General features: G+C 41.9%; 1 protein-coding gene across 12 annotated transcripts in view; it reads left to right on the forward strand.

The window, feature by feature from the left end:
• PDE8B (phosphodiesterase 8B) overlaps nt 1-21,999 on the forward strand; it is a 256,055-nt gene that overhangs the window by 119,479 nt on the left and 114,577 nt on the right. For 8 of the 12 annotated variants that reach the window (XM_063664925.1, XM_063664927.1, XM_063664928.1 and 5 more), the window contains exon 2: nt 14,643-14,702. In XM_063664925.1, coding sequence (XP_063520995.1) covers nt 14,643-14,702 — 60 coding nt within the window. Of the gene's footprint in view, nt 1-2,233; nt 2,253-14,642; nt 14,703-21,999 lie in introns of those variants that run through there. The other 4 variants (XM_054489757.2, XM_054489760.2, XM_063664929.1 and 1 more) reach the window with 3 other exon arrangements.

Here is a 21,999-nt window from a genome sequence, read left to right on the forward strand (position 1 = left end):
GGATTGGGGAGGCTATCTAAAAAAGAATTTTTAAACGTGTTGAATTTTATCAAAATGCTATCTTGACATTTCTTGAGATGATCATATATTGACTCTTATTGATTGTGGTGAGTTATGTAAATAGATACTCTAAGTTAGGGAAGGCAACCTACTTAGCAGTGCTCTGTGGGAGTAACTGAGGTTCTGGGAGAATCTGCTTGTTTCCCCTTTTGTTCTCTTTTTCCTTCTTCCAGCTCTCATGTGTACTTCTCTGCCTCTCCTCAACCCTCTGATACTGGTGTTCTCCAGAGTTCTGTCTTTGGTCTTCTGCTGTGAGTGATGGCAAGGTTTTAACTGCCTTTCCTGTATGCTGGTGTCACTCTCCCTGAGCTTCATACTTATATATCCCAGAGCCTGACTTTGCATTTTGAAAGGACTAGAGACATCTCAAACTCAGTACAAAGGCAGGGGCCTTTGTACTGTGTCATCTCATGGAGAAGGTAGAAAGGGCAAGTGAGTGTGGGAGACAGAACAAAGAAAGCAAGCAGAATTCATCCTTTTATCAAGAGCCCTCTCCTGTGATAACTAACCCACTCTCAAGATAACAGCATTAATCCATTCCTGAGGGCAGAGCCCCATGACCTAATCACGTCCTAAAGGTCGCACCTCTTAATACAGTCGAAATGGCAATTAAATTTCAACATGAATTTTGGAGGGGAAATTCAAATCATAGCACCCCTCACCACTGCTCCTAGTGTAGACACTCATCATCTTTTGTCAACACCAGTAGTTCCCAAACTTTAGTAAGCATCACAATCATCTGGAAGGCCAGTCATTAAACACTGGGCCCACCCCTAGAGTTTCTGATTCAATAGATCTCGGATGGGGCCTGAATGTTTCCCCTTCTAATAAGTTCCATGTGATGCTGTTGCTGCTGGTTCGGGGACCACACCTTGAGAACCACGGGGATCATTGCAGGAACTCCTTTCTGATCTCTGTTCCTCCCTTAGCCTATGCACATTTCAACCAGAGTGATCCAGCCAACTACAATCCAACTATGCTACACCTTTGTCCACCTAGCAAAGCCCAGGCTTCTCACCACAGCAGCCGTCTGTGACCTGGCTCCTTCCTCCCTCTCTAGCCACATGGTCTGTTCCACATTGCCTGGGACTGTTCACACAAACTCTGTTCTTTGCCATCCTTGTGCCATTCCATCTGCCAAAAATGCTCCTTCCATTGGTCTTCACTTGGCTCATTCTCACTGATCCTTCAACATTGATCTCCAGTGTGGTTTCCTGGAAATTTGCCTGAATCTCCAGATTGAGCTAAGTTGCCCTAGGTTTCTCTGGCTTCATGGTCATCTCACTGCCACCCTGCTCCTCACTCCTGTCTTCAGACTATGGGCTCTTTGAAGGTGTGAACACTCAGTCTTGCTTATCTTTTTTGGCTTATTTTCTGTGTAGTACCTGGCACATAATAGATGCTTAATGAAAGTTTGTGGATCTAAACTAAGTATTGGTGCTACTCTTGAGTATAGCTATCTCCCCTCAGGGGCCCTGCCACCCATATGCTAGTACCTGTCTCCCATCATAAGGAAACAGTGCCTTTTAGGCATTACTGAAAAGTAGAGGGTCTGGACCTCCTGATACTGGGACTTGTTACCCTCTAGACATCATTTCAATCTTCATATATCTTCCTCCTGTGGTTAGACTTAAATTGAGGGCTGTGAGCTCAGCCACAGAACATCATGGCCTCTGTTCCCCTAAGTTTCTTCCTGTTCTTGAAATTGTGACGGTTTGGAAAGAGATGGGGAGGATGTTGTTACCCATGTGACAGGCTGCAGCAACCTTGACCAGTAAGGTCAAATAAGCAGCATTGATGAATTTTAGCATGTGGGCACCCCTGGAGGAGGCGAGGCAAGTCTTTCTGTTACAAAGATGCAGATTTCAGTGCAACTGAAGGCAGTGCTTTCTAATGAGAGCATAAAGTTGTCCACTGGTTGTTTAGAAAGAGGCTGGGCTTACACCAGTAGAACTCCAAGTCCACATAGACCCACCATTTGGTTCACCAGACACCATTCCCAGGGCTGTATTTTAGCCATCTGAGTGTCCAGGGATCCCCGGGAATCCTTATGTGTGACGGTGGGACTTTAGACACTTTGAACTAAAATGCCAACGCCTTAGCTCCGTGAATTGGTCTTCTTCCTTTAGATTGGTGCTTCTCAAACCTCTTCAAATCTGAGGGTGGAGAAAGTAGATGCCTACCTCCACCAGGTAAAGTGATCTGCTGCAAGCATTAGATTTTTGTGAAATTTCATTCTTTAGCTTAAAAATTCATGTGAACTTTGCATTATACTCTGGTCTTCTCAACTAAGATAAAAATATTTTGAAGGACTTTGTAGTTAAATCGCTTAACTTGTTTCATCTTGACATAAAAATGGATGCTCCACTAGGATGCACTTGTAGCTTTGTATGTCTCCTGGCCCTATCTCTGCACCATCGCCATTTCTAAAGCATTGCCTCTCTTACACAAAGGCCCCAAGGCCCATAAGAAATAGTAATGATTTTAAACAGGATTCCAGGAGAGTGGAGCCCATGAGTCTGCATTGTTGCTTACAGAATTACAGCGAGATTGGGAACATGAGAGTTGTAACTGAAAAACTTGTGAGGCAGTCTCCTAAGGTCAGGGCCTCCCATGTATGCAGTGGAGTAGGCCAGAATTACTCCCAGTGCCTGATCAAAGAGACATGAAGCCACATTCTGTAATGCTAGACTGTGATCAGAGAACCCTGGTGCTGGGCATAGAGTACCCAGTGTTCTGCAGTGTAAGCATTTTAATGCCTTGAGCACTGAAGGTGAGAACCTGAGGCTCATCAGAATGAGCAAGCAGGCAGAGCTTTAGAGCTTTAGAGCAAGAATACAAGGGAGCCCCTTGTTCTCGTTCCTCTCTTAGACGAGAATATGTTACTCAGCCTGTTCTCCAGTCAAGAGAAGAGGAAGATGTCATGGATCCAAGATAGCCTGTGAGTGTGAACCGTTTTTTAAAAGAAACATACTTTGATTGAACACAAAATGGTCTTTTGGGACTTACTTGACCCTTTGCTGTGCTTCGCACATTTTCTGTTTTCTATTCCACCAATGGACACAGAACTGTACCCCTTTCATACTCTCTAGGGTTTGGGGAGATGGGAGGGGGAATTACCGTGGGAGCCCATCTTCAGCTTAGTCACCTGCCTGTAAACAGACTGCTTCCTTTCAATGCTGCTCCAGTGCTTACCTCTCTAAATCTTTAAAAATAATACAAGGAAGAAGTATGGTTCCTTGGGTGTTGCCTCATTGGTTTTTGATGTAAAACATAGTGGCCCCAGAGGGTCAAGGTGCAGTGGGGCTTGTCTTCCACGTGTGTTAGCAAAGGAGAGGGGCCAAGGGCTGGGCCTGAGGCCTTGGGGACCTTCCCAGGAGAAGCCTTGCCGGTCTCAGGCTTCTGGCATCTTTGCTAAGCTTCTGAAAATGTTGAGGTTTTAATTGTACAGTGTTTCACTCAGGTTGTATGTCATTAGGATGTTAATGGTGCTTTTTATCAATAACTGCTTGGAAATCATGATTGTTCTTGCCAAATAAGTGAAATTCCTTTTCAAAAAAGTGGGCATTTGCATTTTGTGGCTGACTTTGCATGGGCTACTTACTTTTAAATGGGATTCATTTCAGTGAGATTGGTTTTTAAATGGGAATTAGTGCCCGACAAGGATTCATTACCCCTGGGGCCATCTAATCTTTGGACTTGGTGACTGAAGGTCGTGGTTCATCTCCCAGCATGAGTGGTCCTGACACACCAGAGTCGGGAAAGTGAGTGTGGTTGGATTCTTGATGGGGTACCAGCTGTGGCTAAAAATCCAGGTGCTTCAGGGTCACAGGTCCCTAATGGGAGATTCCCACGGAGACAAGCAGGGAAGACATTTCGCTCTTGGTCCTCTAAGGCAGTTCTAGCTTATCAATGATAAAATTGAGGACAGAGGCAGCATGTATAATTGAAATCCACAGGAAATCTCTAAAACTCATTTTTAGCAGGTGGTTTCTGTTTCCTTGCCCATCAAATCTGTTTACCAGAACTGCTGACCATGTAGCAAAATTTACTGATTTGAATATCATCCCTCCCCACTTTCTCCCAACTTCATGTAATGTTCAGGAGAAGGGAAGGCATCAGAGGCATGCAGGAGGATGGAGGTGGATCAGAAATGAGTGCTTGGGTTTTTCCACAGTCTGGATAATTGCCTCCTGAATAATCAGAGCTAGACTGTTCTTTGCTTGTTCTCTATTACACAATGTAATTTTACATGCTTGAAGTCATCCAGCAGTGTCTATTATCAGTAGTATCTCTAAGAAAAGGAAGGAAGTCAGTTGAGGGATGTCACGTTTTGACCATTGCCTTTAAATTCCTGTGTTCTCCCAGTCAGACCCTGCATGATCTTTGGGATCTTGGAATGGAGCTGTGTTTACACACACTCAGCCTAGTCATTTGTGGCTGAATTATTACATTATGAAAGCTTGATGCCTTGATTCTTGCACTGCATGTACGACAGAAAGAATTTTGACATAATCATAGCATCGAACTGCAGTTTGGGGTTTTTTTGTTTTGTTTTTTTGTTTTTTCCTCCTCTGAAGTTAAATCTCTCTAAGGCTTCCTTGTGCTGGCCTCCTTTGGGTACTTTCATGGATTATATTCTAGGCCATTTTTTTCTCTCCGTTTTAATGCATAATCAATATCAGGCTGAGTTTTTTTCTCATGACTGTAGATGACATGACTATGTTGTATAAATAATTTCTCTTTAATCTGCTATTTGTCAGGGGGAAATGGCTTCTCCATTAGACTGTGCCAGCCAAGTTTTCTGTGTTTAGATCTGATGGCATCTGCATGACTTCTGTGTTTATTTTTCTCATTACGACTTCAGAGTTAGCAAGAGGATGGCCTCTTTATCTTTTCTCACTGCCGTATTTTCCAGGCACAGTGGGATGTAGCATCCCCCCTCCACTGGCACAGCAAAGCTCGCTGAGTCTAGTAGTAGCACTTCTTATAAAGACCAGTGACAGTGGGGAAGGAAGGAGAGGGCATGGGTAGGGGGCAGTGTCAGATGCTGTGCTGGAAAGTGCATCACTGTGTCTAGTGCACGGGGGGAGGTTGACAGTACTGACTCCCTCTTTGCAGCCTGACCTCACTGTCTGGGTGGCCCACCGCAGCAGGAGCGGGTGCCTTGTGCCAAACGTTGTGCACACCGACCTCCCTACCTGCTGCCTCTTTCCATGCTCATTGTTTCTCAGCCAGATCTTTCACATCTTATTTATAAGTCATTTAAAAACCCTCACCTCATTTAAAGTCTCTTTGTACACCATCTTAAGGCCTTTCTGGAACAGTCTGAGATATAAGTAAATACATAAATAAGAGCATGGCCTTCCCAGTGAGGCAGACCTGGGCTTAAATCTCAGCTTCATCCTCTTGGGTAAGTGGCTTAACCTTTCTGCAGCATAACCTCTTAAGCCGTAGAAAGGGGCCCAGGATGCCCTGTGGGATTGCTGTGACCTTTACGTGAGATGATGTACGTGGGGAATTCATCAGCCCCTTTTGTCTTATTGAGGCACAGTGCAGTTACTCATCTTGAGCAAGGTCCCCTGAGTCCCAGCCCAATTTTCTAGAATTTTATTTTACCAAGTTGCAGAGAAACCCTGTCTATATTCTGAGGAATTTTAAATACAACACCTTATTCTACCAAATAAAGACTTTACTGGAAAAATAAAAAGCATATGTAGAATATTTATGTAGTGGCTAATGTTCCATTAATGTTAACCCCAAAATAGGAAATAGACTTTCCCAATAAAATTAAACCTAATTTACATTTATTTTGAAATATCTACATATACAAGAAGATAGAAAGGTTAATTCAGTAAACACCCATGTACTCACTATTCACTGCTTAAAAAAATAGGTCATTCGCTGGGTGCGGTGGCTCATGCCTGTAATCCCAGCACTTTGGGAGGCTGAGGTGGATGGATTGCCTGAGCTCAGGAATTCAAGACCAGCCTGGGCAACACGGTGAAACCCCGTCTCTACTAAAATACAAAAAATTAGCAGGGCGTAGAGAATTTTTGTATTCTCTACTAAAATACAAAAAATTAGCCTGTAATCCCAGCTACTTGGGAGGCTGAGACAAAAGAATCACTTGAACCTGGGAGGTGGAGGTTGCAGTAAGCTGAGGTCACTCCACTGCACTCTAGCCTGGGCAACAGAGCAAGACTCCATCTCACAAAAAAAAAAAAAAAAAAAAAAAATAGGTCATTCACAATACAGTTGAAGCCCTGGCACTTCCCTCCCTGAATTCATCGTCCCCTTCACCAGCAGGACCACTTGCCTCAATTGGGAGTTTGTCAGCATTTCTTTGTACTGTTATAATACATTCCTAAAGTATATTCAGTATTGTTTTAAGTATTTTTAAATTTCAAGTGGTATCCTAAGGTATGCATCATTGTAAAACTTGCAATTTTTGTTTTGTTGTTTAACTCAATGTTTGTAAGATTCATACATTTTAAATGAGTAACTCTAGTTGTTTCATTTTTATTGCTGTATAATATTCTATTGTATGGCTAGTCCTTGATATATATATCAATTTCTTCTGGTGATAGGTATTAATAGACTATGGATTCAGTTTTCTAAATTTTTGTTACAAACAATACTGCTCTGAATATTCTTGTAAATGCCTCCTATACACCCTGGAGGTACACTCATATAGGAGGCTGAATTGTCGGATATATACTTCCTCATCTTCACTAGATGTCCCCAAACTGTTTTTCAAAGTTGCTAAACCAATTACATGCAATGTATAAGAATTTCTGAGGGGCCACTTTCTTGCCTATGCTAGATAATGTTTGACTCTTAATTCTGCCATTCTGTTGATAAAAATAGTTGGATGTGAGATAGTATCTCATTGTAATTTAAAATTTTTATCTTCCTGCTTACTAATGACGATGAGCATCTCTTCATACTTATATTTCCTCTCCTGTAAATTTCTTTTTCAAATCATTTCACTGGCTTTGTTTTTGGCTGTCTTCTTACTGATGTTTAAAAAATTTTTGTTTTATGTTCTGGTTACTAATATTTTTGGTTTTTTATGTTTTAGATTTCATATCTCAGGCTCTGGGCCTTTTTCTCTTTTATTACAGTGCTCTTTGCTTTTGTTTTTGTTTTTGGTGAATAGAAGCTATAATTTTAAAGTCAAAGTGATTAATCCTTTATTTCATGGTTGTATATTTTGATGAGTAGACATTTGTATGTTTATGTGATAAAACATCGTGCTGCCAAATTAATGTACTATTCTAAATAGTAGGACATAAAACATAAAAGTAATGAAATATGTCACTGGCTGTGAGTATCTTGTAACTATGAGTAATCGTCCATCTATATTATATAACAAAAAAACTATAAAAGAAATTTTTGATTGATTTTTATTGTAACATAGGGATATTGTTTGGGGGGGATAATTCACCAAATATAAAAGACTTTATCTTCCTCATGCCAACATTATAATCTTGTGTTTTTCATGGAGCTATCTGGAAAAAACCAGTGGAGGTATCTGGAAATAAACACAGATACCTGTCAATGTCTGGGTCCAGGCATGATAGCTGAGTCTTGGGTGGGTGTTGTTACCTTCCACGAGGTAAGTGTTCCATTGGTGTTTGTTGAGTAAATGGATATGTAATAGAGTCTGCAGGAGGGGCCATTAAGCAGGAATTGAAGTTAGCAACAGACAAGTCTGCTCAAAAGAATAGACTAGTGGTTCTCAACCCTGGCTAAACCCAAGGAGATAAAAAATTGAAGATACTTGGGCCCCATCCTTAGAGATTTTAGAGATTCCAATTCTCTTGGTGTCAAATAGGACCAAGGCATTGATATATTTTTAAAGTTCCCCAGGTACTTCTAATATGAAGCCCAGGTTGAGAACTTCTAGACCAGAGGATTGGAAGCAGGAAGGAGAAGGGAAGCTCATGGGCTGCCCAGTGAGCTCTTGGGCCCTGAAAGGTCCAGGGTGTCAGAGTTGCCAGGAGGTGCTGGAGGGCAGCCAGACCACAGCCAGGTAAGGCTGGAGGCTGGAGTGAGGGCAGCGCCAGCCAGCAGGGCCCACAACTGAGAGGGGACAGAAGGAAGAGAGTGTTCTGGGTGTGCTAAGCACAGTTGGCAGGGGAGAGAGGGTGGGATGGGACAGAGTTTCCCAGCATAGAGCAGGGAGGCCCAGCCTCACGGTGGGATCACCTAGAGGCTGCAGGGCCAGTCCCTTTCTGACTGGAAGCCAGAGGACAGACAGGGGCCCATTAAAAAGGCAAAAGGCAGACACAACCTTTGTTTACCCAGAGCTCAGACGAATAAAGAACTAAGTTTGGCCTGAGAATGGAGGGTGGACAGGGCACATATTGAGATCATTAAATGCTATTTTTAAATCAGAGCCAACAGGGCAGCAGACAGAGTTGATGAAGAGCATTTAAAAGTGCCTATTTCTGTGCCCACAGCTGGTGTCTTTTCAGTGTAAAATGATCTTCACCGTGGACCCGTCACAAAGTGCAAGTCAAGCTTGCCTTAAGCTGTGTGTGTTTGTGTGTGTGTGTGAACACTCAGTACTGTAGATGGTGGGAAGGAAGGGATTCTAAAGGAGAAGTCCTTGAAGTGGGGAAGATTCAGACTCTGAGTTTTGGAACTCAGACACTCCACCCCCACCTGGACACACACGCACATGCACACGCATGCATACCCTTTTCCTTAGTGCTGGGCCAGCCCTGTTAACTGACTACCAGGCACAAGCAGGGATCGCCAGGCACTGCATCATCTATTTTGCAGAGTCTGAATGGAGTCCAGAAGCCATACCAGAAAGATGAGTGCTGCAGAATTAATGCTTCCAATTTTGGAGCATAATGGAAGAGCAGTGCACTGGGAGTTAGGAAGAATGAAGTCTCAATCTTCACTCTGTTACTTAAAAGCTGTCTGTTCTTTTCAGTTTAATTCAATTCCACAAAGCATTTACTGAGCATCTTGTAGATGCTGGGGATAAAATTGTGAAAAAGGCAGAGACTATGTCCTCAAGAAACTCACAGTCTTGCCAAGGAGTGAGATATTTAAATGAGTAACAAAATCAGTGCTATGAATACAGGAGTACTGAGGAGAGAAATCACTGGTTCTTCTTTGGGTGAAGTTGGACTTGAACCATTGTCAGAGGGCAAGGGCGTTGGAGCAGGCCCTTGAAGGATGCGTTAGCTGCTGAGGCAGGAAAGGGCTTTCCAGGTCAACTGCTTTCCTTCCTGAATCCTTAGCTTCCCTCCTGTCTGAGGAAGGCTCTAAAACTCGATGCCAAGTTACTTAACAAAATTCCTGAAGCTGAAACTATTAAGAGCTGCAGCAGTCACCTCTAGAGAATGTGGTGGCGTGACAGGTGAATTAACCAACCTGAACTACCTTGATTTCTCTCGCTAGTTTGCCTCTTCCGTCTGCCTACCCTGCACCAGCTGGGTTGTATCGTGGAGTTCCCTTTCTATTGAAGTGAAGCCAAGCTGAGTTTTTTTCCTGTAATTTTTTTCTTAATCATTGCAGTGTATTTTCCCACTTGCTTTCATTGCTGTGGTTCCTACTCATAGCAGTGTTTTTGTTTAGTTTTTGCTAAATCTCTGTTCTTGGTTGTTCAGCAAGTGGGCAAGCCAATGTTTGATTTTCCCAAGTCACAGATCTTATTACGTTAATCCTTCGCTCAAACACCTGCAATGTGATTGGTGCTTAGAGATTAAAAAAGAGAGCTCCTTCCTGTGTCCTCTGAGGATCTGACCCCAGCCTTCCCAGCTGACGCTTTCTCACACTGCAATCCAGCTCTCTGGACACTTGTTTTCTCCCCACCAGCACCTTTGCTTTCCTGCCTCCGTGCCTGTGCCTGTGCTGTTCCCTGTGCCTAGAATCTCCTTCTCCAACCCAGTATCTTCGTCCCTCTATTCTTCACCACCTGCCTGCCTTCATGAAGCCTTCTTTGATCTCCCCACCTCCCAAACCAGAAGTATTACCTTCTCTTTCTCAACTTCAAAGTGGGAGAGACAATGGCTGTCAACCGGAATTCTATATTCAGCCAAACTTCAAGCAAAAGTGAGTGATAGACGTTTACAGATCAACAAAGACTGAGTGACTTTGCCACTCATAGACCTTCTCTGAATGGAAAGATGTATTCCTAATTTTGCAGTCATGGACCCATGTTGCCAGCTTGAGATCAACAATGGTATTTATACCACAGAAGTCAGCAAATGGCTACAAAATAGTACTCGTTTTTTTTTTCATGTGAAAGTGGATTGGTGACCCTGCTTCCATGTATATATGTGTGTATGTTACCATTCACACACGTACACACAAATATTTGACACACTACAAATGTTGTACAGCACAGTTAAAACTACACTGTAGTTCAGCAGTCCTTCCTCATTAGGCTACTGTGGAAACCCATGTGGCTAGGAAGTGTGTCTCTCTTCACACTCTGGTCCCACCCTCCCCTCTTCTCAGGTGTTGGAATTATGTTACCTATGCCCCCACCCCTGCATTTGTTTCTCTGACCCTGGCAAACTTGGCCACTTCCTGGAATCAGAGCTAATACACTAATTGAAGAGTCTGTGCATCTGCAGTTGCTCAAAGTTCATTCTTTGAAGTAGAGAATCTTGGCCTGGCTATACAGATGTCAGTAAATGATCTCCTGTTTCTGTTCATAGTTGCTGTTTTATAAATTGGTGAAATGCAGGCACTTAGACGCCTATGTCAGAAGCAGAACTCTGCAAACTGCTGTCGGTGAATACACCTGCTACAGGTTTTTTCCTGCTGGTCACTACCTAGTGCCAGCTCTCAGAGTCAGCAAGAACAAGTTCCAGTGTTCTTTTGGGACAGTTGACCTCTTTTGGACACAGAAGCCAAGGCCAGATGACTTGGAGCACAGACCAAGAAGGAAAAGGCAAGCCAAGAGACACAAAGCAAAGTGTGGGTCAGGGCTAGAAGAGCTGGTAAACTGAGGCACCCACGCCGGTAGTGCAGGTAGAGTGACAACACGTGGGAGGGAGCACAGTGAAGTGAGGCTGGGAGGAGAGAGGCAAAGGATGCAAAGGATGGTAGAGATACGAGAGGCAGGGGTTTGGAGAATAGCAGCAACTTTACAGCCCCACTTCCGGGCTCTGCTGTCCTCCCACGAGCTCACAGCATGCCTTCCTGCTGGGTGGTCAGACAGGAGTTAGAACACTGGATGGCAGGCAGAGAACTGTTGTGGCTATGAGAGAAAGTTGTAGGGTCTTTCCTGCCTTTAGGAAGAAAAATGATATATCTTCTAGCTTGAAAGTTGCTTTTAAAACCCCATGCTGTGACGCAGTGGCCGTTGCCTGTCTGCCACTAGGATTACAGGTGTGAATGTGCCTGGCACAATGCCTGGGTCAGAGGGACTTAAGCAATGTTCACAGTCATCAGATATTCTCCTGGTAGAGTCGAAAGTCGCCTGCCCTTCCCCGCCAGCCCACCATGTAAGGTTAGCTGTATCAACACTTCATGCACATATTGATTATTTAGAACAGTATACAGGCAACTGGGCACAATGGCTCATGCCTGTAATCCCAGCACTTTAGGAGGCCGAGGCGGGCAGATCACCTGAGGTCAGGAGTTTGAAACCACCCTGGCCAACATGGCGAAACCCCATCTCTACTAAAAATACAAAAATTAGCTGTAAGTGGTGGTGGGTGCCTGTAATCCCAGCCACTTGGGAGGCTGAGGCAGGAAAATCACTTGAACCCAGGAGGTGGAGGTTGCAGTGAGCCAAGAAGGCGCCACTGCACTCCAGCCTGGGTGACAGAGTGAAACTCTGTCAGAAAGAAAGAAAGAAAAAGAAAGAAAGAAAGGAAGGAAGGGAGAGAGGGAGGGGAGGGGAGGGGAAAGAGAGGAAAGAGAGAGAAAGAAAGAGAGAAAGAAAAGTGTACAGGCAAGGTATTGGTTAGGGGTGAATTATTATTTTTTGGACAGCCTGTGCCCTTCTTGCAGGAGTCCTTCCCTATCTCTTGGCCTTCCAATGCGAGTCACTTTTTATTTTATTCCTTTTAAGCTTCTATTTATGATTTCATTCATTACTTTATTTTCTGCCACTGAATGACTCTTTTAGGAGCCTAATTTTGCTGGAGAAATCATTCACAGGTGGTCTTGTTGGAGGGGCTTCTGTGTGTGGTGGAGGCAGAGAACTCAAGAGCGATCACAGGGCAAGCGAAAAGGTACCCTGGCTTATCAAATTTATCTTAGTATACTAAATTAGTTTCACTTTTTTTTTTTTCAGAGTCTCACTCTGCTGCCCAGGCTGAAGTGTAGTGGTGTGATCTTGGCTCACTGCAGCCTCCATCTCCCGAGTTCAAGCCATTCTCCTGCCTCAGCCTCCCGAGTATCTGGGATGACAGGCGCCCAACACCATGCCTGGTTAATTTTTGTATTTTGAGTAGAAATGGGGTTTCACCATGTTGGCCAGGCTGGTCTCAAACTCTTGGCCTCAAGTGATCCACCTGCCTCGGCCTCCAAAAATGCTGGGATTACAGGCATGAGCCACCATGCCCAGCTGGTTTCCCTTTTTAATCATTAACTTTTTTTTGGCGGGGGGGATGGAGTTTTGCTCTTGTTGCCCAGGCTGGAGCGCAATGGCACGGTCTCGGCTCACTGCAACCTCTGCCTCCCAGGTTCAAGCGATTCTCCTGCCTCAGCCTCCCAAGTAGCTGGGATTACAGGTGCCCGCCACCATGCGCAGCTAATTTTGTATTTTTAGTAGAGATGGGGTTTCACCATGTCGGCTAGGCTGGTCTTGAACTCCTGACTTCAGGTGATCTGCCCACCTCGGCCTCCCAAAGTGCTGGGATTATAGGCGAGAGCCACCGCGTCCGGCCCAATCATTAACTTTTTAATCAGGGTTCTGGCAGTTGCACTGCTTTGGAAAGAGGGTGTCTATTTCAATAACAAAAACTGGCTTGGGAGTGGAGCTGGGTGAAGGGCTGGCAGCCCAGCGACGCAGCAGGTCCTGGTGCTGGTCCTCTCCCAGTAGAGTTGCTCTTGGGGCTGTGCCCCTACTCTACTGGTGTCAGCACCCACACCTTGCAGGATACTGACTTACTTAGACAAAAGAAGAGTAAGAGAAGTCCACACTCAACATGAGCCTGTCACTTTGACCTGAACACAGCAGTGAAACACTGAAGGAACTTGTTCACAGGCTCAGGGACTCAAAGCCTCCAATTGGTTTTCATTGTGCCAGGCCTGCTGAGTGGACCCATGGTTGAGGAGGCTGCCTCCCCAAGGGAGCAGAACAGGCATCCTTGCCCTCCTGAGAACCCCCCACAGAGGGCCAGGAACCTCAGATGAGCAGTCATTAGAGGGCTCTTTGAGTTTTCTGCTGGCTGGTTTGGTGAGAGGCCCAAGTGCCCGTGTTGGGGTGGAGTGGAAGAATCAGCCCTACAGAGGAGAAGAAGACTGGTGCTTTGGAGAGTGTTCATAGCACCAGCACTAAGAGTTAAGCTTGGGGAAAGGGGAAGAAAGGAGAAAGGGAAATTATTGTAGTCTTGCAAAGTATAATGTAAAGAAAGTTTGCTTTTCTTGTTTGTTTTTTGTAACTGAAAAGCCTCCCATGGCCCTTGGGTCACTGCAAGTGTCCCTGGTTGTGTAAATGCTGCTGCGTGCTAAAGGCGCTCCTTCACACTGACAGGGGGCCAGTACAGAGTGTGGTATGCAGGATAAGCTTCCAATAGCGGCAAATGACCGCAGTCTCTTAGAGAAAAACAAAATTGGATCCATGGAGGTGAGGTCAAGACCGTCAACCAAATTAGTCTAGAGAACAATCACTTTTAGAAATCTCAGTAAAGTAATTAAAAATAAAGACAAATATTTGCTTTATGCTTACTTCCATCTAACTGCTCACCAGAGGCAGCCAGATGGTGTTGGCCAGTGAACACTGAAGAGCCCTATGCTCACTCCTGGAGTTGTGGGGCAGAGACAAGCCTCTTGTGGTCATCATGGTGTGGTGTTGCTCAGTTTATTTGTGGAAATACAACTAAGATGAATAATTTATCCATGGTAAATGTGAGTAAGACTAAGCTGTTTGACCCTCATAGTAAAACATGAAGATAAGAAAAACAAGATCTAAATATAGGAAAGGCTCTTAAACCATACATGTGATTTAGCCTCTAGATTTGAGAGAAATGTTTATTCTCTTTTGAAATTTCAGAATAATGGCCTTAGCATGATGCCCAGCACATAGTAGGTGCTCAATAAATAATTATTGAATTGAATTCTTTTCTTCCATAAAATAGTACATGCTTATTATAAAAATCCAGGCACTTCTAGTAAAAATAACTCAAAGTCCAACCACTTAGCATTTGGGGCTGTATCCCTAAAGACATTTCCAATGCATATAAATGTATACTTTTTTTTAATACAAAAACAGGACTGTGCTATACATCATGCTTTGTAACCCATCTCCAGTTCAGTAAGCTGGATTCTTCAGTTTAGTGCACACAGTGGCATAATGCAATGCGTTGCGTAAGGAAGGATGTATCCATTTGTGTAGTTTAAGACTTGACACTTCTCTTGTGCTGTCCTTTATTTAGCAGGTGTCTTCTGCGGAGGTGCGCATCGGGCCCATGAGACTGACGCAGGACCCTATTCAGGTACGCCTCCTTTACTCAGCCCTGTGACTCAGATTGTTTCCTTTTTTTTTTTTTTTTTGAGATGGAGCCTCCTTCTGTTGCCCAAGCTGGAGTGTAGAGGCTCAATCTCGGCTCACTGCAACCTCTGCCTCCTGGGTTCAAGCGATTCTCCTACCTCAGCCACCCAAGTAGCTGGGATTATAGGTGTGCACCACCATGCCTGGCTAATTTTTGTATTTTTAATAGAGATGGGGTTTCACCATGTTGGCCAGACTGGTCTCAAACTCCTGACCTCAGGTGACCTGCCTGCCTCGGCCTCCCAAAGTGCTGGGATTACAGGTGTGAACCACTGTGCCCGGCCTGACTCAAATTGTTTTCTTGAAGACCTAAACATTTCCCCATTTTGAGTATAAATATGATGGATAGATTGCATGGTGGATTGTGAGAAAGAACAACTCTTCCACCCCAAAACTAGTCTGCTCCACATCCTGCTGTAGCCAGAAAGGGAAGAAGCAATGAAATGGTGAAGGGCTGGGCTTTGCCATGAGTCACAACTGGGTGGGAATCTTGGCTCTGCCTTTAATCAGCTGTGTGACCTTGCATGTATTGCTTCACTCCTCTGACCCAGTGTCCTGTCTGCAAAATGGAGATGATTATGCCTCGGGGAATTATAAGTTAAATGAGATAGCATAGGATGCCTAGAACTTTCTCTGGCAGTTACCATTAATTGAGAAGATGGTTGATAAATGATAGTTGTTGCTGTTGTGTGGGAATAGAAGATGATAAAATGCTCCCCTACATCTTCCATGTGACTTAAGCCAAGCAGCCTACTGGGCTCTGTAACACAGCAGGAACTGGTGTCCAAGGATACAAGGCCCAACCACCTGTAGGACTGACTTCACTCTAATAATGGCAGCAACTATGTCCTCCTTGCAGCCCTTCCAGGTTCCTGTGCCCCCTTAAGAGAAACATGTATGAAGAGGGAGTTTGTACCCTTTTAAATAATTTCTAAATCCTTATCTGCATATAAGCCATCTTGTTAGGCCTAAATAAGTTAACTTCTTTCTTGTAAAAACTGTAGCTTATTAGCACCTGGAATCTTGTCCTGTACTTGGGACAAGTAAAGATGCAGAAAAGATGTAAACAAGTCAACCAACATATAGATGAAAGTGAAAAACCAAGCAAGGAAATGTGCTATTTGATTTATTAGCAAATGGAAAAAGAAAATAGTGTTTTATAGTTGCTTGGAAAAAGAAATGCAAATCTAGGAAAGGAAAAAAAAAGGAAGAGATTTAGCTTGGGAAAATTTGATGAAAACAAATTTAGGAACAGAGAGAGAGAGAAAAATAAACACCAGCCACAGCTATTTGTATAGAATACAAACAAATGGAAAATTTCAGTAATCATTCTGAGCCATGTCCTTTGTACTCCAATTTTGAATAAAGGCAATAACAAATAAAGGCGTTGATATCAAGGACTTATTCCCAAAGCAATTTCCAGAATACTTTTTGGGATTAGTGTGGTTTTAGATCAATTTCATTTACCTTAATTTTTGTCCTATGCTACACTGGCAATGAATGCTCATAAGGATGTCTCATTCTTTTAAAAATGTAAGTTGTCAAATGTTAAAATATTTCAAATATTCATAAAGATGCATGTGTGTACCAACACCCACTTCTATCAAATATTAATGATATGTCTTATTTGTTTCAGAGTTTTCTCAGAAACAAAAGATTGTGGATACTGTTTAAGCCCTTTATTTATCCCTTTGCTACCCCTTTCTTTCCTCTCCAAAAGCAACCACTATGATACATATACATACTCACTCTTCGTATGTATGTGTCCATTCATAATATGTATCCTTGTTTTGAATGCTTTTTAGCTCTCTTTGAAAGGTGTTGTGCTATAAACATCATTCTTCATTCATCAGTTGGTGTCATATCTAAGAATTCATTGCCTAATCTGAGGTTGTAAATATTTACTTCTTTGTTTTCTTCTAAGAGTTTTATAGTTTTACATCTTACATTTAGCTCTATGATCCATTTTGGGTTAATTTTTGTTTATGGTGTGAGGTAGGGGCTTTATTTTTCTCTAGTTGTCTTAGCAGCATTTGTTAAAAAATACTCTTCTCCATTGAATTGTCTTGGCATCTTTGTCAAAAATCAGTCATAAATGTGAGGATTTACTTTTGGACTCTCAGTTCTGTTCCATTGATTTATATGTCTGTCCTTATCCAGTACCACACTGTCTTGATTAGTGTAATTTTGTAGTAAGTTCTGAAGTTGTGAAGTGTGAGTCTTCCAACTTAGTCTCATTTTTCAAGATTATTTTGGCTTTCTGTGTCCCTTGCATCTTTGTATGAATTTTAGGACCATTTTGTCAATTTCAGTGGGGGCTTCAGGGAGCTAGCTGGGATTTTGATAGGGATTGCAATGAATCTATAGACCAATTTCAGGAGTATTACTGTGTTAACAATTTTGTTCTCCAGTCTATGACCATGAAATATCTTTCTATTTTGCAGGATCTTGTATCCTGCAAGCTTGCTGAACTCATGTATTAGTTTTTTGTGAATATAGAAATTCCTATAATCCTAAGGATTATGTATTACAAGATTAAATTCCTTAGGATTTTCTATGTACAAGATCATGTCACAATCTAGACGCTTTTTTTTTCTTCTCTTGCCTAATTGCCCTAGCTAAAACCTCCAGAACAATGGTGTGTATAGCTTTTTAAGATGCTTTTAGACCTTTTCTCAAAGTACCATTTTACACTCTTACCAGCAATATGAGATTTCTGGTTACTCTAAATCCTTGATAATATTTGATGTTATGAGTCTTTTAAATTTTAGCTACTCTGGTGGATGAGTAGTATTATCTCATCATGATTTAAATTTGCGTTTCTCCATGACTAATGAGGAGCACTTTTTTATTTGTTTATTGGCCATTCCTCTATTTTCTTTTGTGAAGTGTTTGGTCAAGTCTTCTCCTCATTTTTTAATTGGGTTAATTTTTAAAAGTTATTGAGTTATATGAGTTCTTTATATATTCTTGTTATGACTCCTTTGTCAGATTCTGAGAACATTTTCTCTCAATCCGTGGCTCTTTTATTCATTTTCGTAACTCTGGCTTTTGGACAATAATTTTTCATTTTGAAGAAATCTTTCTCTTTTTAAAGATGGTTATTGCTTTCTGTGCTTTAAAAATCTTTACTCCCAGGTCAAGAAGATAATTTCCTGTTTTCTTCTGGAGACTTTATTGTTTTAACTTTTAATTTTAGATCTATAATCTACCTCAAGTTAGTTTTTGTGTGCAGAGTGATATGGGTGTCAAGGCTGATCCCCCCACCCCACCATATTAATGTCTGATTGTTTGCAGCTCCACTTATTACAAAGACGATTCTTCCCCATTGAATTGCTTTGATGCCTTTGCTACTGATTTTTTTTTTATATTTGTTGCAGCTTGTTTGGTGGCCAGGTATGTAGTCAGCTTTTAGATTAATACTCCACAAAAAGTGATAAAAAGATGTATTCTCTATTTGTTGGACAGAGGGTCCTATTTACATGAATTACTTCAATTTCATTAATCGTGCTATTCAAACCATCTGTATTAATTTTTGACTTAAATTTTGTGACTATGTGATCTATCAGTTTCTAATTACAGTGGATTTGTTGAAATCATCAATATCTGTTAATACTTGCTGGTATTTTGAGTCTGTGTTGTTAGGTGTATCCAAGTTCTTGATTATTGTATATTCTTGATGACTGTCCCTTTTATCATTACGTAGTGTCCTTCTTTAACCTTTTCCCTTATATTCTGTTTTATCTGTTGGTAATATTGCCAGGCCAGCTACCTTTGTTTAACATTTTCCTAGTATATCTTTTTCTGTTTTTTTTTTTCAGGAACAAAAGATTGCAGATACTTTATAACTTTATTTTGAGTAGCCTCTTTTAAGCAGCATATCGGGGTTTTTTTTTCAATAAAAATACGGGAAATAAAATTTGTTTCTATAATCTTTGTCTTTTAATAGGTGAGTTAAATCTGATTACATTGAGTGTGAATACTGAGACAGTTTTATTTTGTGTTTTCTATTTATTAACCTTTTCCTTTTTTTTATTGTTTCTGCTTATTATCAAGTTGGGAATGTTTTTGAAGTTACATTTTCTTTTCTCTAATATAGGTATACTTCTATTCTTTTAGTGGTTACCCTGAAATTATTATTATTATTATTATTATTATTATTATTGAGACAAAGTCTCGTTCTGTCACTCAGGCTGGAGTGCAGTGGCACGATCTCGGCTCACTGCAACCTCTGCCTCCCGGGTTCAAGCGATTCTTCTGCCTCAGCCTCCCAAGTAGCTGGGGCTACAGGTGCATGCCACCAAGCCTGGCTAATTTTTGTGTTTTTAGTAGAGATGGGGTTTCACCATATTGGCCAGGCTGGTCTCGAACTTCTGACCTCGTGATTCGCCCACCTTGGCCTCCCAAAGTGCTGGGATTACAGGGGTGAGCCACCGTGCCCAGCCTGGAATTATTTTTAATATGCTTGCTTAGCAGTCAAATTTTATAACAAAATCTCGCCATACTATCTTTCTGTCTTCTCAAACATGATACAGTCCTTTGCAGAATTTAAGTACCTCCTGACAGCCCCACTCTCCCACAACTGAAAAACACTTGTCTATAAATTTGAATGTATTATATGTGGCATATTAAAACATACAAAAATATTTTTGATATGTGCTCATAACCTATGAAACATAATTACAAATTGAATATCATAAACTCATAATGCAAGACCTGGAACATTACCAGTGCTACGGTATACCCCATTGATTTCCCTCATGTGAGTTTGGCTCCAAATAACGCAGATGCAAGTGGTAAAGAGTCCCTCTTCGATTGAGGGACACAATAATTAAGGGTTTCTTTTAAAAAAGATAATAAGCTCAACTTAGAACCAAGGATGGCTTCACTATGGTCTCATTCAAACACAGAGTTTGACTCAATGATTCATGCAATAAGAATCTACTGAGTACCTCCTATGTTCAGGGCTCTATGCTAAGTGTTGCAGGGGAGAGAGAGAAGGCACCATGTTCCCTGACCACAGAGAGAGGTCTGGAAAGTCAGTTTTAATTGTCTATAACACACTAACTTTCAGTGCATTGATATCTAGTGTTTTTATGCTTCTGCTACTAACATTGCAATTGACTTAGAAAAATAAGCTATGTCCTAGCGTTTTTATTTTACTTTTTTTTCTCCTTGAAGAAAACCATTCTGTTGCTTCACTGCAATGCCAAAAATATTAATTAGCTACATCAGCCAGAGCCCTTAGGGCTTGAGAGGAAATGGCTTGATAAGAATATTTCAGGATATAGTTGCTTTTGAGGGTGCATTTCTGAGTTCATCAGGGGAAATTTACTCCCATGTCAGGAAATGTACTCCCATGGGGCTCCACACACCCCACACAGAGCTGGCAGGAGCACAGTTAGGAGTGGAATGGATTGGAAGTGCAGAGTGGTGCTGTGGAGCACGTCTCTCCTGGGTAAGTTGATGTGACCCACAGGGAAAGTCATATTTTCCAATCTTGGCTAGAAAATAAAAAGCAGAGGAAGTATTATGAGGCAGGAGATTCAAATCAACATGATACTGTCTGAAAAATCAAGTGGCCTTTTCTTCATCCATACCTGGAACACATTTACTTCCCCAGTGTGCAGAATTTATGTGTTTCTGCTTAGAGAGTCCTGTCCCCATTCCCGTCATGCTGGGCTTTCCAACTGGACTTGGAAATGGACCCCCACAGCTGCGACCTAAGCTTTTTCTTAGCAAGTCACATCTCCTTTCAAAGCCTGGCCAAGATGGTGAAACCCCGTCTTTACTAAAAATACAAAAATCAGTCAGGTGTGGTGGCAGGCATCTGTAATCCCAGCTACTCTGGAGGCTGAGGCAGAGAATTGCTTGAACCTGGGAGGTGGAGGTTGCAGTGAGCCAAGATCGCACCGTTGCACTCCAGCCTGGGCAACAGAGTGAGACTCCATCTCAAAAAAAAAAAAAAAAACACAACAACAACAACAAAAACCACCTTATTCTTCCATGTTGTAGGGCATGGGTTTTCTGGAACCATTATATTTTGGGGACTTTATATATTGGAGATCACATGGCCTCATAGGGAGCTGACCTGCGCACATTAAGTGAAATGACTGAGGGATGGAGATGTTTAGACTCAGTAACTTGCTGTGGTCAGCATTTCTTTTGCTGTCTGTCCTTACTGCTGCTACCAGGTTGTGTCTTCTACCTCATCCAGCCAGTTTCAAAGAACCATAGAGTTGTTAAGAATTTTCATCTAATATTATTGGTAAAAATATTTATGGTGCTGAGAGATAGTAAGTTACTTAACATAGTGATTGCAAAGGCCCTGGGGTCAGGCCAGCCTCAGTTCACATCTTGCTGGCAGTGCAGCTATGTGTAAGTTTTTTAACCATCTAAGCCTCAGTTTCCATGTCTATAAAATAGGGATAATGCCCAACTCCAGAGAGTTTCTCTAACGGGTTATTGAGTGAGACAGTATGTTTCTAGTACATTCAGTATAGTGGCTGGCCCTTGGAAAATTCTCATTAAACTATAGCTATAATCAGCATCACTTTCCTAGGGACATTTAAGGAAAGTTCTCAGACCATTTTTTTTTTCAACTCAAATGACCCCTCCCCTGATCAAATTGGCCACTTGTTTAGTATTATGCAGACACAGCTTATGTGATCTATATATGTGGTCTGCTTTAGAAGCTCCCTGTTACCAGGTGTTTGCTTAAAGCCAAACCAAATATTCCAAAAACTGGATGTTTAATAGTAGACATTGACAATCCATTTGTCAATATAGATTGACAAGACATAGATACACCCTCATTTAGAAATAACACTAATAATAATGAACACCTATATTGCCTTATTCAAGGTGAGGAAAAGTTAGTTTTTGTTTTCATCTTTTTTTATAATTAGCCATTACCAGATAAAGTAGTTTCATTCTAATTTAGCTGTCAAAGACAGATTATTGCTATCCTCAAAAAGATGTTTCATCTTTCTTTGAGGTCTTTGTAGTTATCTTTGAAAAGCAGGTATCTCTTGCTTTGAACAGTTCCAATGTGCACAGATTTCATGGTTTACTTAGATAACACCAGACCCCCAACAACATGTTTCAAATTGCGGTTACATCAGTGTTTTAACTGTGAATAAATGCATAAAGCATAAACTTTGCAGCTGGCTCTTCAGTCCACAAATCACTATGTAAATAACAAATGTGCAGCATCATCAGTAACCTATCGCTTTTTTTAA

Source organism: Pongo pygmaeus, chromosome 4 (genome assembly GCF_028885625.2).
Source record: "Pongo pygmaeus isolate AG05252 chromosome 4, NHGRI_mPonPyg2-v2.0_pri, whole genome shotgun sequence".
In the NCBI taxonomy this organism is placed as follows: domain Eukaryota; kingdom Metazoa; phylum Chordata; class Mammalia; order Primates; family Hominidae; genus Pongo; species Pongo pygmaeus.